Raw genomic sequence first — 13,465 nt, forward strand, 5'->3', positions numbered from 1 at the left:
CTGAGATTTCACATCCAACTGAGCACGACCCACCATTGTGTTGTATTTTTTGTGTTTACCTTATGCTAACAGATGCAAATACTCCAAAGAAGTGTCGGGCACTGTTCGGGCTTGACCGACAGACTTTATGGTGCAAACCGTGCAGGTATATTACCACTGCGAGGCCTTTGGGAAAATCAAAGCATTCTGTCCTTCCGGTACCTTAGCGTGATAATTTATTTTGACCTCGTTCCCCATCTACTTCCCCTCTGGCATCAATGACTAATGATCCTCATTCTTCAAAATTTCCTTGCTAATTTTATGCCATTTCCTCTCCCCACTTTCTCTTTCTCTCTTTCCCCCCTGCTCTCGTGAATAATATCCCTGGTGGCAGGACTGAGACCACAGCCTTAACAAACAAGGAGGGGCACTTATCTTTTTTGCTTTGAAAGCCAGCATCCTGGAGCTGGTCCGGCCCTATGAATGCCTTGGTGGCCCGGGTACTGAGCACAGAGAGCCACCATTTCCAAAGGTTTGCATGAGTTAACACTTGGCAGCAATTGCATTCCCGTGCACTTAGAGTCGAGACACATGGAGAAGGGTTCTGGGGTAGGCTTCTTCTTTCCCTTTTTTCTTTTTCCTTTTTGGTTGTTTTATGTTTAAAAACCACATGTCTGTACAGAGGAGCTTGGTTAGCTGACATTGTTTTACAGTGCTGAAAAAGAAGCGTGGCATTGAACGGCATGCACCAGCTAAAGGGCTGCAAGCAGTGAGTCATGCAGTCTCAGACTGCAGTGTCCCTAGGCCTGCAGAATTAACAAAATATATGTGTATATATATAGCATTGGTTCCAAAAGGAATCAGAACAGCCCAGAAGTGTCCAAATTAAGCACTCATGTTCCACCTGCAGGTCTCCATCCAGCCTGCATTCTCAGGGAAAGTGTAGGTACTTCCTTCTTGGTGGAGGGATACCAACTAGCTCCTGTCTCATTTCCTTTCTTTAATGACCACCTTTGGTTAAATGTGTTGTTTCTTTGTTCTGATACAAGCAGTCTTTGAATTTGGAATATTACAATGGTAGGTATTTCAACACCCCAAACACGCTTCCCTGTTTGTAGTGCCTCCCTCGTCACGTGTCCCTCCCCTTCATGACTTTGCCATGTGCTCCGTGTTTAGACGTTAGATCAGATGTGCATCCCATTACGTGCATGCCCACGAGTCTCCTGTGTCTCTTCTCCCCTTCTCTGATGCCAATACGAGAGATCGGTGAAGTGCCTCGTGTTGACCCCAGCACACATTAGAGGAGAGAGGGCCTGAGAGTCTTCCCTGAGAGGGAGCCACACAGACAGCCCTCTGCCCATGGAATGAGGGATTTGGGGGCGAGTTGAACACCCGGCAGGAGAGGAACTCCCCAGGCATTCTGTGAGATGGTAGTGTTCACAGAGCTGACAGATGTCCCTTTGACACAGTCCTGGGGTCTTCTCTGCACAACAGAAAGGAGTTTTGTGACAAAGTTGATGGAGGAGGTTAGGTATTTAATTAGGACTAGCCAGGGAGGGCAGGGACTCTGTTAAGCAGTGAATTTGTCAAAGTTTTGCTTGTACCAGGTGGGAAGATAACTAGCTGTGGAAGCCTGTTCTGAGATGTCCTGCCATGGCCAATGACGGGTTAACCACAGGGGTCACTAAAAGAGAGGGTTTCTCATGATCTGTAGAAATGTACAACTGACACTATTGTGTGCTCCTCACAATAAGGCCGGTTCAGGTACCTGGTTTGTTTATTTTATTAATGGGGTGGGTGGTGGTTTATGAATCCTTTTTTTGTTTTGGAAGTAGTTGCTGCAAGTCAGACTTTTTTTTTTCTTGAGGTTATTCCTAACATTGACCCAAACATACATCCCCCATTTGGGCATAGTTTTAGCTTACACCTTGCTTACAGCCTGGGTGTATCTTCAGAGACCAGAATTTTATTGATATCAAAAAAAAAAAAAAAAAAAATCTGCCAACCCAAAACCTTTGTAGCTGCTTCCTGTTTGAGCAGCATGGTTTTCTAAAATGCATCTTGGAGGGGCTGTCAATATGACAGCATTTCTCCTTCAGATGCTGAGCCCCTGGTCCTAGGTGCCAGAGTTCCCCAGGTCCCCGTCTCCACCTGGTTTTCTTTCCAGTCTCAGCAGTGTTCAGACTTTCCCGGCAGACATTTTTCTTTGTTGGTGACTTTTCCATACCATGGAATGATTAGCAAATGCATTTCTGCTGTCTTTGAAAGATGTTATTCCAAAACAGGATCAGGAAGAACCCTTAGTTTCCTTTCAGAATAAACAAGAGGCCAGAAAGGGGTTTTTAAGAGGCCACTCCTCTGAATCGAGATGAAGCCTAGGTTGGGGGTGCTAAGAGTATGGGTTACCTTCCCCCTTTTACTCAATTTTTCCTTTTAACGTGGCTATGGCCACCCCTGGCTTGATGCTGAAACCCATAGGACAAAATGTACTTTAAAAAAAGAAAAGGAAAAAAGAAAAAAAGGAAAAGCAGTTGCCAACCGAGGCATTTTCTGACTCGTCAGAAATGTGTGTGCGTGCCAGCTGCCCTGTGCTCAGCCACCTTAGAAGACCCATCGCTCTGTCGCCATAGTCTTCATGTCCCATGTTCCAGATACCCCTCTCATTCCTATGATCTGGAAACTTCCACGTCATGAGGGTGGGAGGGGTGAGGAAAGTACCAGAATGCTCCTAGCCAATCAGGGCTCCTAGCTTGCCACACAAGGTTTCTAGTTTTATTTGACATTTGTGGACATTTTAACAAGATTCTGTTTTGAGCCCACCAAGTTGCTTTTCCCATCTTTTCACTCTGCCCTAATATAGCATGGAATGCTGCTTGGTGCTGTTCCCTTGTCTTCCTGGTTGTTCTCCCCGCTTCTTTCTTTCTCCCTTTCCTTTCCTCTCTCTGTTTTTCTCTGTTGCTTTCTCAGTTTTGCTTATGCCCTCTCCCTCCCCCCCTCCTTTCCTTCTCCCATTTTTAAAATGCATGGACATCTTAGTTTTTTGAGCATGTTTTGATCTGCAGGCTAAGGTGGTTTAAAACTCTGAGAGGCTTAATTATTTATCTTGGTTTCTGGGATGGAAGCAGAACCCATAGTCTATTTACTCTCTCCCAGGGAGAAAAAGGAACCTTGCCAAATTGAGGGTGAGAGGGGGTGGTGCTTGCTCCCCTAGAGTTCCTTCTGACCCAGAGGGAACAGACAGACCCTGAGGCCACTAGCCCCCATGAATCTCAGCCTCTGGGAGGCAGGGAGGACTGAGCATGCTCCCTTACACCCCTCCCCTCCTTCCCTGCCTTCCTGCCATCTTGCTGAGTCCAAACCCCACGCACAGAGGGGCATGATCAGACAGCTCTGGGGCACAGACTGAGAGGAGGAACTGAGCACACCCTTCCTTTCCAAGGCCAGTGACATTGTCTGACAGTGGTTGCCTTCAAGCAGGCAGCATCTTGGTTGCTTCCAGCGGCAGAAAGCTGGCCAGTGCTTACACACGTGTTTCCAGTTGGAGTGTTATCAGCCATGGTTCTGACAATATTCTAGGGTCCTTAGATGAGCACACTTCCTGTATCTGCATTATTTTTATAGCATTAGTGGGGTTGATCCCCAGGCTCACCTTTCCTTACCAAATACCATCCCATCAGACTGGGATTAATGGGAGGAGAAGCTTTGAAGTCACATGCTCAATTTCTTGAGTTGATTTTCCCCGACCTCATCCTTTGATGCTAAGCAAGAAAGGCTCTGAAATTCTCATTCCTATTTCTTACATGAATGAGTAGTGAAGAGGGGAGATGCTGGTTTTGGTGCAGGGCAAAATTAGTCTTTCTGGTTTAAACACGAATCACGATAACCCAAACCCAGGAAGGTCCATGCTGCGATTCCCTGGCACTTCTTCTTTGTAGTCACTTCGGTGACCGGCTTGTGCTGCACCCTCCATTGACTAGCCTCGGCATATTGACAAGGGCAGGATGCCCCTCCATCCATCCCATCCTCACCATCTCTCCTTCAACCTTCTCACTACGGGGTGGGGGAGGGGAAAGCCCCAAATCTTTAAAAAAAAAAAAAAAATCAATTTTGAATCTTAATTTAATCCACAACCTGCAGGCCATACAACCAGTTATTCTTGTTCCTTTGAATCATTTTCTGTTTTTCTTATTCTTCCCCCTCCCCCACCTTTGTTTATCCTCTTCTACCTGTTTTTGGTGGTTTCTTTTTTTTTGTTTCGTTTTTTGTTTTTGTTTGTTTTTTTTTTTTTAAGTTTATTTTGTTTTATTTTTGTTTCCCTTCCTCCCTTCTCACCTGATTCTGACCTCTCTTGATTTGGTGTGGTTCTTAACAGACAAGCCCGAAAGCTCTCTGGGCGCCAGCAGCCTCATGGTGGTGGTGTGTTAAAACCTTTAAGCCTCTTGCTAGCGCTGCCTTCAGCTATGTGGGCTCAACAGTGAGCATTTTGAGAGTTTCATATTGATACGAGGCGGCTGGGGAAGGAGCTCTGTCTTTCTCTTTTAAACACACACACACTCGCACTCACACACACACATCACTGGGGGATGGGGGTGCTAGTGTTGGGAATGGGAGTGAAGGGCCGAGGAAACTTGATGGGAAAGTGAGGGACTGCCTAAGCCAAAAGAGCTTTTCAGTTCATCTCAATTTGGACAAAGCCGTTTTCTGGCAAATAGATGCCACCGTCTGTAGGTGGCCGCCTCCATGCTGCTCTCGTATAATTTGGGCATGGTGGGGCCATGGGTGTTTAGTAGGGGTTGGGGGGAAGCAAGTAGAGAGTTCAGACTCTTAAATAAGTTGTTTGCCAGAGCAGGCTTAGATCTGGGCACTGTGAAGTGAGCGACCCACCCTGGGGGGCGCCACCGTAATTGTCCTCGGACCACTGGGCATGCCACCTCTGTGGCACATCCCTTAGGTGATCTCAGCTTGGGTGTGAGCATTAGGTAACTCTCTTCCTTGGCATCTGTGCCCTCTATTCACAGATAACTCTCCCCCCTGTTTCTAGGAGAAAAAAAAAGTGCGTTCGCTACATACAAGGTGAAGGCAGCTGCCTCAGCCCACCCTCTTCAGATGGAAGCTTACTAGATTCGCCTCCCCCCTCCCCCAACCTGCTAGGCTCCCCTCCCCGAGACGCCAAGTCACAGACTGAGCAGACCCAGCCTCTGTCGCTGTCCCTGAAGCCCGACCCCCTGGCCCACCTGTCCATGATGCCTCCGCCACCCGCCCTCCTGCTCGCCGAGGCCACCCACAAGGCCTCCGCCCTCTGTCCCAACGGGGCCCTGGACCTGCCCCCAGCCGCTTTGCAGCCTGCCGCCCCCTCCTCATCAATTGCACAGCCGTCGACTTCTTCCTTACATTCCCACAGCTCCCTGGCCGGGACCCAGCCCCAGCCGCTGTCGCTCGTCACCAAGTCTTTAGAATAGCTTTAGCGTCGTGAACCCCAGTTGCTTTGTTTATGGTTTTGTTTCACTTTTCTTAATTTGCCCCCCACCCCCACCTTGAAAGGTTTTGTTTTGTACTCTCTTAATTTTGTGCCATGTGGCTACATTAGTTGATGTTTATCGAGTTCATTGGTCAATATTTGACCCATTCTTATTTCAATTTCTCCTTTTAAATATGTAGATGAGAGAAGAACCTCATGATTCTACCAAAATTTTTATCAACAGCTGTTTAAAGTCTTTGTAGCGTTTAAAAAATATATATATATACATAACTGTTATGTAGTTCGGATAGCTTAGTTTTAAAAGACTGATTAAAAAACAAAAAGAAAAAAAAAGCAATTTTGAAGCAGCCCTCCAGAAGGAGTTGGTTCTGTATTATTTGTATTAAATACGAGCTTGCGAACCAATCATTTTACATCTGGTTTTTAAACCGTAAGGGCACCACGAATGCAGTGCCGTTACTTTTTTTTTTTTTTTTCTGTGTGAAACAACTTTTATTGTGATGTTACTTGTTATTGTTTAAATGTACAGAAACAAAGGGTAAAAATGTGTTAATATACCTTGTTCCATGGTGTTGTTCTTTTGGGGGGAGGGGACGCTACTCAACACTTAATAGAATCACAACGCTGTTGGGCCAGTAGTATTTATTGCTTTAGAGATTGCTTGTCGTACCTGTATGTCGTCCCTTTTTAAATATGTTTTCCTTTTTCTTGAAACTGTATAAAGTTTTTTTCCCCCTTAGCATAAGCATCTTATATATAACAACTCATTTGTACAAGGTTTTTAAGTTTATATATAAAATGTGTATATATATTTTTGTTTCCCCTTTTTGACTTTTTTTTTTTCTGTATGAAACCCAGATGTCACCAAATGGACATTAATAGTTGCATTAAGGATCAGTAGCATTAACAAAAGTTGCTTTAAAAGCCATTATGTAAAACAAGACTTGAAAATGAGTGAGGGAATTTTAGCGACACTGTCTGAGCAGCAGTGGGAACCATCTTCGTTTCCCCTTTGAACTCCCAGTGGGATGCCCTACCCTGTGCCCTTAGGACCTGGACTGACCGTGTGCAAAACTTTACGTGCCAAAATTCTCAGTGAATTTAGCTTTCTCCCTCTTTTTGATGCTGTAATTTTTGTTCATCATGTTTTGCTGTGATGTTACATAGGTAGATTTGTATGTAGTTTTAATGTCACCTATAACAAAATGTGTTTGGTAGCAGATTGTCCAGAAAGCATTTTAAATGAAGAGGTATAAACCCTTAAGGGCCAAAATTCTGTATATTAGATTACTCTTAAATGAAAAACCAGCTGCCGCTTTTATGTACACATATTACATACGAGTAGGCAGCAGACTTTAAAAATAAAAAAACCTAGGCATGTTGATGTTGCAAAATGCTGTATAAAGCTGAAACCTGTTCATTCAGTGCCATTGTAGTTGACATGAAGCGATTGTAAAACTGTCTCCGATTTTTCTCTGGTTTATTAAAATGCTAACTATAACATTTTTTTGTGAATACTTTGAATGTTTCCTAACAGTTGTGATGTTACTGTTTCGTTTTATGCTCTTATTCCAAGTTCATTTTTAATGGTTTGGAAGCCATTTTTGTAATGAATAAATGTTCATGCTGTACAGTATCTGTAGCATGCCGTTCTGGATTAATAAAAGCAACTTAGTATGTGCAGATAAAGGCTGGTCACTTGTTTCTGTGATTTGGATTTTTATCTCTCTAGGGAAACTGGACCTACTGTAATCAAGAGAAACATATTCCCAAGTTGGAACTTGACCATACGGTTAGTGTGTGGGTGATGACTTAGATACCAGAACGTGGTCTTAGACTCTTTTGAGGGGTTGATCCCCTCCCCTCCATCCTCGTGGCCCGTTTGGTGTATCTGGTTTGCATAATGTGTCATTTGCAATGGAGATGATCAGTATCAAAGGGGATCCTTGGTGTGTGTCTTCTGTAGTATTTCACTGTGCCATTCCCAGTAGTTTATTGCTGAAAGCAAAGCACAGTTACAGAGCAAATGTCACTTTTTGGGGGGCTATAAACCAGTTTCTCTGACATATCCTACTCATCCTCTCACAGTAGCAAGCAGAAAGAATTTAATTCTGGTGAATGAGACTTAGTCCACCAAGAGTGCACTTAAGAAACCACATCCTTAGCAGTTAAGGATCATGGGTGTGAAAGCATCCTAACCTCCAAGAGTTGCATCCTGGGAGAGATGCAAGGGTGTCAAACTGCCCTTTCTCTAGCAGTGAGCGATTATTGAGTCAGCAGCTTTTTAGAAAATTGGATTAAGGTGATGCACTGAAAGGTGGGTGTGGAAGGGCCTTGCTGTATGTGGGATCCAAGTGTTCTGGCTGTACCCTGGTAAGAGCCCAAGTTCATCACCATCACTGAGCAGGGGCCACGATACAGATCTTCCCTAAGGTTTCCCCTGTATTTCATTTCTCTTGCTGACTAGATGGATGGATGGACACATTGTTCCATTTATCTAGGACATTTATACCTTCAAAGGATGACGATTTCAATGGGCATGGAACTGTTCGTGTTGCCGTTGTGGTTACTTAAGGTGACCACAGTATCGCATCAAGGACTTAAAAGCCCCTCAGAAACTGCTTTGCTCAAGCAAGTTTTTGTTCTGTAAAATCTCGGCATTTTGTTTTTGCTTTGCTTTGTATTCCCAGGGAGGGGTGTTTCTGGTTGTCCTTCCTCATTTTATTTTGCACACTGGGCCGAGTGACCTTTGAAAACACAAATAAGAACAGTATCTGTTATTCGTGGCAGTGTGCCAAGCTGTTTATGTGCATTTTCTCATTTAATCCTAACACTACCACCTAAGGTAGACATTCTTCTCCCCCGCCACCCTCTGCTTCATTTTCTGAAAATTGATTTAGGAACTGAGGGTTTTAGGTGCCTTGTCTAAGGCCACACAGGAGGTGGTGGGGCTGGGATTTAAATTCAGATCTGACTCCCGGCCCCTGCTCTTAAATAAAGACGGCCCTTCCCCTCCAAAACAGAAGTGAGGGAACAGTACTTTCAGAGGATTTCCTTGATTCCCCCACCTCCTCTGCCTCACACACTCGCTCACTCCCTTTCCTCTCTAGCTGTATTACAGAGTTAAGCTTACCTAAAAGCATTTTTGCTCTTCCTGCCTGGAAAACAACCCCTCATACTTCAGGTCTTGGCGAAGACATCCCTTTGTTGGGGGAGATGGTCCGGAGCCCCCGAGGGTTGCCTGTCTCCCTCCTGTGTGGTCTTTCAGGCTTCTGTCTTCTAGTCTCCTTCGAAAGTGGCTGTCGTCTGCTTAGGTCATTCCAGCCTCACCGTGTTTCTCAACCTCAGCACTCATGACATTTTGGGCCAGATAATTGTTAGTTGTGGGGGTCTGACCTCTGCATTGTAGGATGTTACCAACACCCCTGGCCTCCACCCACTAGATAACCTGTCAGCCCTTGCCCCACCACCAGTCATGACAGCCAGAAACGTCTCCAGACATCGCCAGATGTCCCCTGGGGGGCAAAATCACCCCCAGTTGAAAACCATTTCTCTAGATAGCCCTCCAGGATGACAGGATTGTGGCTTTCGTGCCACTGCTGTATGCTAGGGTCTTGGTTTAGTGCCGGGCACACAGTGGGGTGCTCGATATACATTTTTTGAGGGAAAGGAGGAATGAGGTTGGCCAACTCAACACTCATTGTAGGAAGCAGCAAAATGGAAACTTTCCATGAGGCTTCCAAATTTTGTGTTCTCACAACTTTCAGAGTGGTGGTGACCTTAATCCTTTCGGCCATGCTGAGATATAACCCACTGCCCTTGTTACAAAGGCCAGAAAAAGGGCAGGGGGGTCAGTCCCTCTGCTGTCAGCCAGCTCAAGTGCCGATCTCTATAAAAATCAAAATAGGGGTCACCAAGTCACACGCTTGCCTGCCTTACAACACCTGGTTGGTACTTGGAGGATCCTTCCACCCAAGACGGAACTTCCTTTCCCCCAGGCCTGTGTTCTCAGCAGCCCAAGCTCTAGTCTCCCAAATGCCCAGCCAAGTCTTTGCCCTTCAGCACTTCCTCTCTCTGTCTGATTTCTTCTTACCTCAAGAGTTTCTTTTCAAACTGAGCATCTTCTAATTTCATCTGTAAGAGTGGATCTGCGGGTTTTTTGTTACTAAGAGACCCTGAAACAACGTCTGGGAAACGATAACTCTCACTTTCCCAGCCACATCACTTTCGGCCTCTTACAGGGCTTAGCCAAAGATGTTTGCATATTAGTAGGGCGTAAGTTTCCTGTGGCTGCCGTAATGAATCAACACAAATGTGGTGGTTTAAAACAACAGAAATTTGCTCTTGCACAGCCTTGCAAACCAGAAGTCTGAAATCAAAGTGGTGGCAGAGCCGAGCTTCCGGCCAAGGCTCTGGAGGCTAATCTGTTCCGTGTCTGTTTCAGCTTCCAGTGGCTGCCTGTAATCCTTGGCACTCCGTGGACTGAAGCCACATCACTCCAATCTCTGCCTCCATCTTCACATCACTTTCTCCTCTTGTCTGTCCCCAGACTCCCTCTGCCTCTCTCTTACAAGGATACATGTTTTGTATTTTGGGCCTACCTAGATAATCCTGGATAAATATCCCTTCTCTTTAGATCTTTCACTTAATCACATATTTTGCTATATAAAGCAATACAAGTTTTAATAGGATTTGCATATGGACATATATTTCGGGGGGGGGGGCCACCATTCAGCCCACTACAGAATCATTTGCTAACTGCTGAGTCTTAGCACAGAACCCTTCAGAATGGGCAGTTGTTCCACTATTGGTGGTGGTCTTGGATAGGCCCATGTGGAAAGCAATTTTTACAGTAGATGGCATTTCGTTTCAGGTATTAAAAGGTTCGTTGTTTTTTTTTTTTTCCTGATGATGTGGATTCACGTAGGGTCAGAGAGCCTTGGACCTGGATGCAGGATTTCGAGAAAGTAAGTAGCTTGGTGCAGTGGAGTGAATCTGAGCTTGGAGGATCCCACATCTGACTCTCTCGCCGTGTGTCCTTGGGTAATCCCTTCATCTCTCTGAGTCTTTGTTTCTTCAGCTAACAAGTGATGATACTGGCGTTCATCTGGACAGATTTGTATGAGGGCTAAGATGCAAAGTTGCTGGACTAGTAGGTCATAGTGCTTATTATTAATATAAAAGCCAAAGGCCAGTCTTCTATTTGTTTTCATTATTTCTTTTTCTTTTTGGAGACGGAGTCTCATTCTGTCGCCCAGGCTGGAGAGTGCATGGAGTGCAGTGGCACAATCTTGGCTCACTGTAATCCCCTCCTTCCAAGTTCAAACCATTCTCCTGCCTCAGCCTCCTGAGTAGCTAGGACTACAGGCATGTGCTACCATGCCCAGCCAATTTTTGTATTTTTAGTAGAGATGGGGTTTCACCATGTTGGCCAGGCTGGTCTTGAACTCCTGACCTCAGGTGATCTGCCCACCTCGGCCTCCCAAAGTGCTGGGATTATTGTTTTCATTATTTCTCTTTGGGATTCTGCTGGTTAGTCCAGCTCTTCACACCCAGGTAAGAGAATCACAAACATCTAGATGCAGAAGACACATCTACAGGACCCAGGGACAGACATTGTGACTCATCCACACTCATTCATTTTACCTGCAACTTAATGGCCTTAGGAAAATGACTTCTAGTCTCTGGGGAGCCGCAGCCCTGTCTGGGTTGCTTTCTGTGGTATAGAAATGCGGCATAGAAATGTGTTTTCAATTAAAGCCCTTTGCAAAGAAATTGAAGAGTAGCCTAAAAGCCTCTTGTGAATGGTGCCTGAGGCAAGTGTCACAAACCAGAGCTGGGAATCACGAATGAACGTGGCCATAGATTGGATTTTCGAAAGGATTCCTATCTGAGGTTGGCTTCTTTGTCTGCCATTCCATATCTAGTTCCTCACTCCCAGGCACGTGGCCATCTGAGAGGCCTGCCGTGAACTTTGGCCTGTGTCCGATGGGCAACACTGGTGAGTTCTGGCTCTGAAGCTGGGTTTTTAAAAGCTAGCACCTCGTGGATACACTTGATGGGAGCTGTAAGCACTTTCATTCATTCAGTGACTATTTCTTGGGCACCTGCTTACACCAGGGACTGTTCTAGGAACTGGCACGTACGTCTGGGTGAAGCCAGCTTGGTCTCCAGTTTTCCTGGGTTTATTTCTGCACCATCTTACAGGCTGGAGTTTTTAAGGAAAGGGAACACCAACATTCCTGAGGCCTGGACAAGCCGCTCACCTAGAAAGACATTTATGTAAGGATAATAACAAAAGAAATTGCTAAAAACTCGACTTGCATTTCTCTCTTAATACTCATGGGGATGGAAATTGCTTTTATGTTCATTTTACAGATGTAGAAAGTGACACTAAGAGGAGTTAAGTTGCTTCCCCAAAAACACGTATCTGGGAAGCAAAGAGCCTAAGATTTGAATCCAGGCAGCCTGACTTAGGAGCCTGCATAGCTAAATACCATGTTATATTTCTTATTATAAAGACAGCTCATCGGGGTAACTAGGGAGAGATGGAGGGTAGAGCCAGTTTGATCCATGGCCGTGTGAGAGTGTATTGCTATGGGACCACCAGGCGCTCTTTCTCCCTGTCAGTGCGCAGAAGTTTTCTTACTCTGGTATCTGTGCATGTAATAATAATAACAACAGTTGATAATTACATAAATCAAGCATTTTGGACTCAGCACTAAAAGCTATATGATCCTGGAACTGGAAGAAAATTAGAAGTATATATTCTAATTTGTATATACATATTATATAGTGTTTTTCAGATTGTGGCTTGCAATCTATCCATAGGTCAGGAGATAGATTTTGTGGAATAAGACCAATATTTTTAAAAAATAAGATTGAATGGGCCGGGTGCGGTGGCTCATGTCTATAATCCCAGCACTTTGGGAGGCCAAGGTGAGTGGATCACTTGAGGTCAGGAGTTGAAGACCAGCCTGGCCAACATGGTAAAACCCCATATCTACTAAAAATATAAAAATTTAGCTGGGCATGGTGGTGCATGCCTGTAGTCCCAGCTACTTGGGAGGCTGAGGCACAAGAATCGCTTGAATCTGGGAGGCGGAGGTTGCAGTGAACCAAGATCACACCACTGCACTCCAGCCTGGGCAACACAGCGAGATTCCATCTCAAAAAAAAAAGAAAGATGGAATGAAATAGAAAATATGGAAGACAGAATATATTGCTGTATGCGTGTACTGTATTTTGTAAAATCTTTCTTACTGTGGTTAGGGTAAAAAAGTTTAGAAGCCAAGTCTGAACATTAATATTAGCCATCATATATTGAATATAATAGTTTCAATATATAAAATGCAGTATGCACGGTGTATAAAATTCAGTTAATGGAATAAAGTTTATTGATGGGCATTTATTAAGTGTTACACAAGTATTTCCCAAAACGGGCTCCATGGGGCGCTTAGACCCCATGACGTCTTCTTGGGCAAATCTGTTTGGGTAACATCTCATACTTTGCCTCCTCTTAGAATTTCAGAATGCTCATTCATTTATAAGACTTTATGAAAGTCTGCCAAAAAGGACCCTCTTTCACTTTACCTATCATATTTCCCAAATGTAATTGACCATAGAAACTTTTTTGAGAGGGTAATACTTATTAATTTCCTTCTGAATTAATGTTCCTTGGAGTGCATCTTCAGAAATTTAATTCTTTACATGTATATTAGATGTCTTAATTCTTTTAACAACTCTATGTTGTAGTATTATTCCCAATTTTCAGGTTATAAAACTGGGGTGTAAGTTAAATAGCTGCCATTTATTAAATACTAATTATATGCCAAGTGTATTTGACAGCTATTTCTGCAATAATGCTGTTAATACATGATCTCAAAACTCAGTTGCTTACAAGAGCAAGCATTTCTTCTCTTGCCATTTGGTCTGTGAATCGGCTGTGACTCTCATGCGATTAGCTGAGCTTGGCACCAGGCTAATTTGGGTTCAGGTCTCTTGAAA

General features: G+C 44.4%; 1 protein-coding gene across 48 annotated transcripts in view; it reads left to right on the forward strand.

Moving 5' to 3' along the window:
- Positions 1 to 7,147, forward strand: part of TCF7L2 (transcription factor 7 like 2) — a 218,447-nt gene extending 211,300 nt beyond the window's left edge. For 38 of the 48 annotated variants that reach the window (XM_024253459.3, XM_024253461.3, XM_024253446.3 and 35 more), the window contains one exon: positions 5,021 to 7,147. In XM_024253459.3, the coding sequence (XP_024109227.1) occupies positions 5,021 to 5,100 (80 nt within the window). In that variant the 3' untranslated portion in view covers positions 5,101 to 7,147. Of the gene's footprint in view, positions 1 to 72; positions 147 to 5,020 lie in introns of those variants that run through there. The other 10 variants (XM_024253450.3, XM_054522883.2, XM_024253442.3 and 7 more) reach the window with 5 other exon arrangements.
- Positions 7,148 to 13,465: the final 6,318 nt, after the last annotated feature.

The sequence above is a fragment of the Pongo abelii genome, chromosome 8 (assembly GCF_028885655.2).
Source record: "Pongo abelii isolate AG06213 chromosome 8, NHGRI_mPonAbe1-v2.0_pri, whole genome shotgun sequence".
Taxonomy (NCBI): Eukaryota; Metazoa; Chordata; class Mammalia; order Primates; family Hominidae; genus Pongo; species Pongo abelii.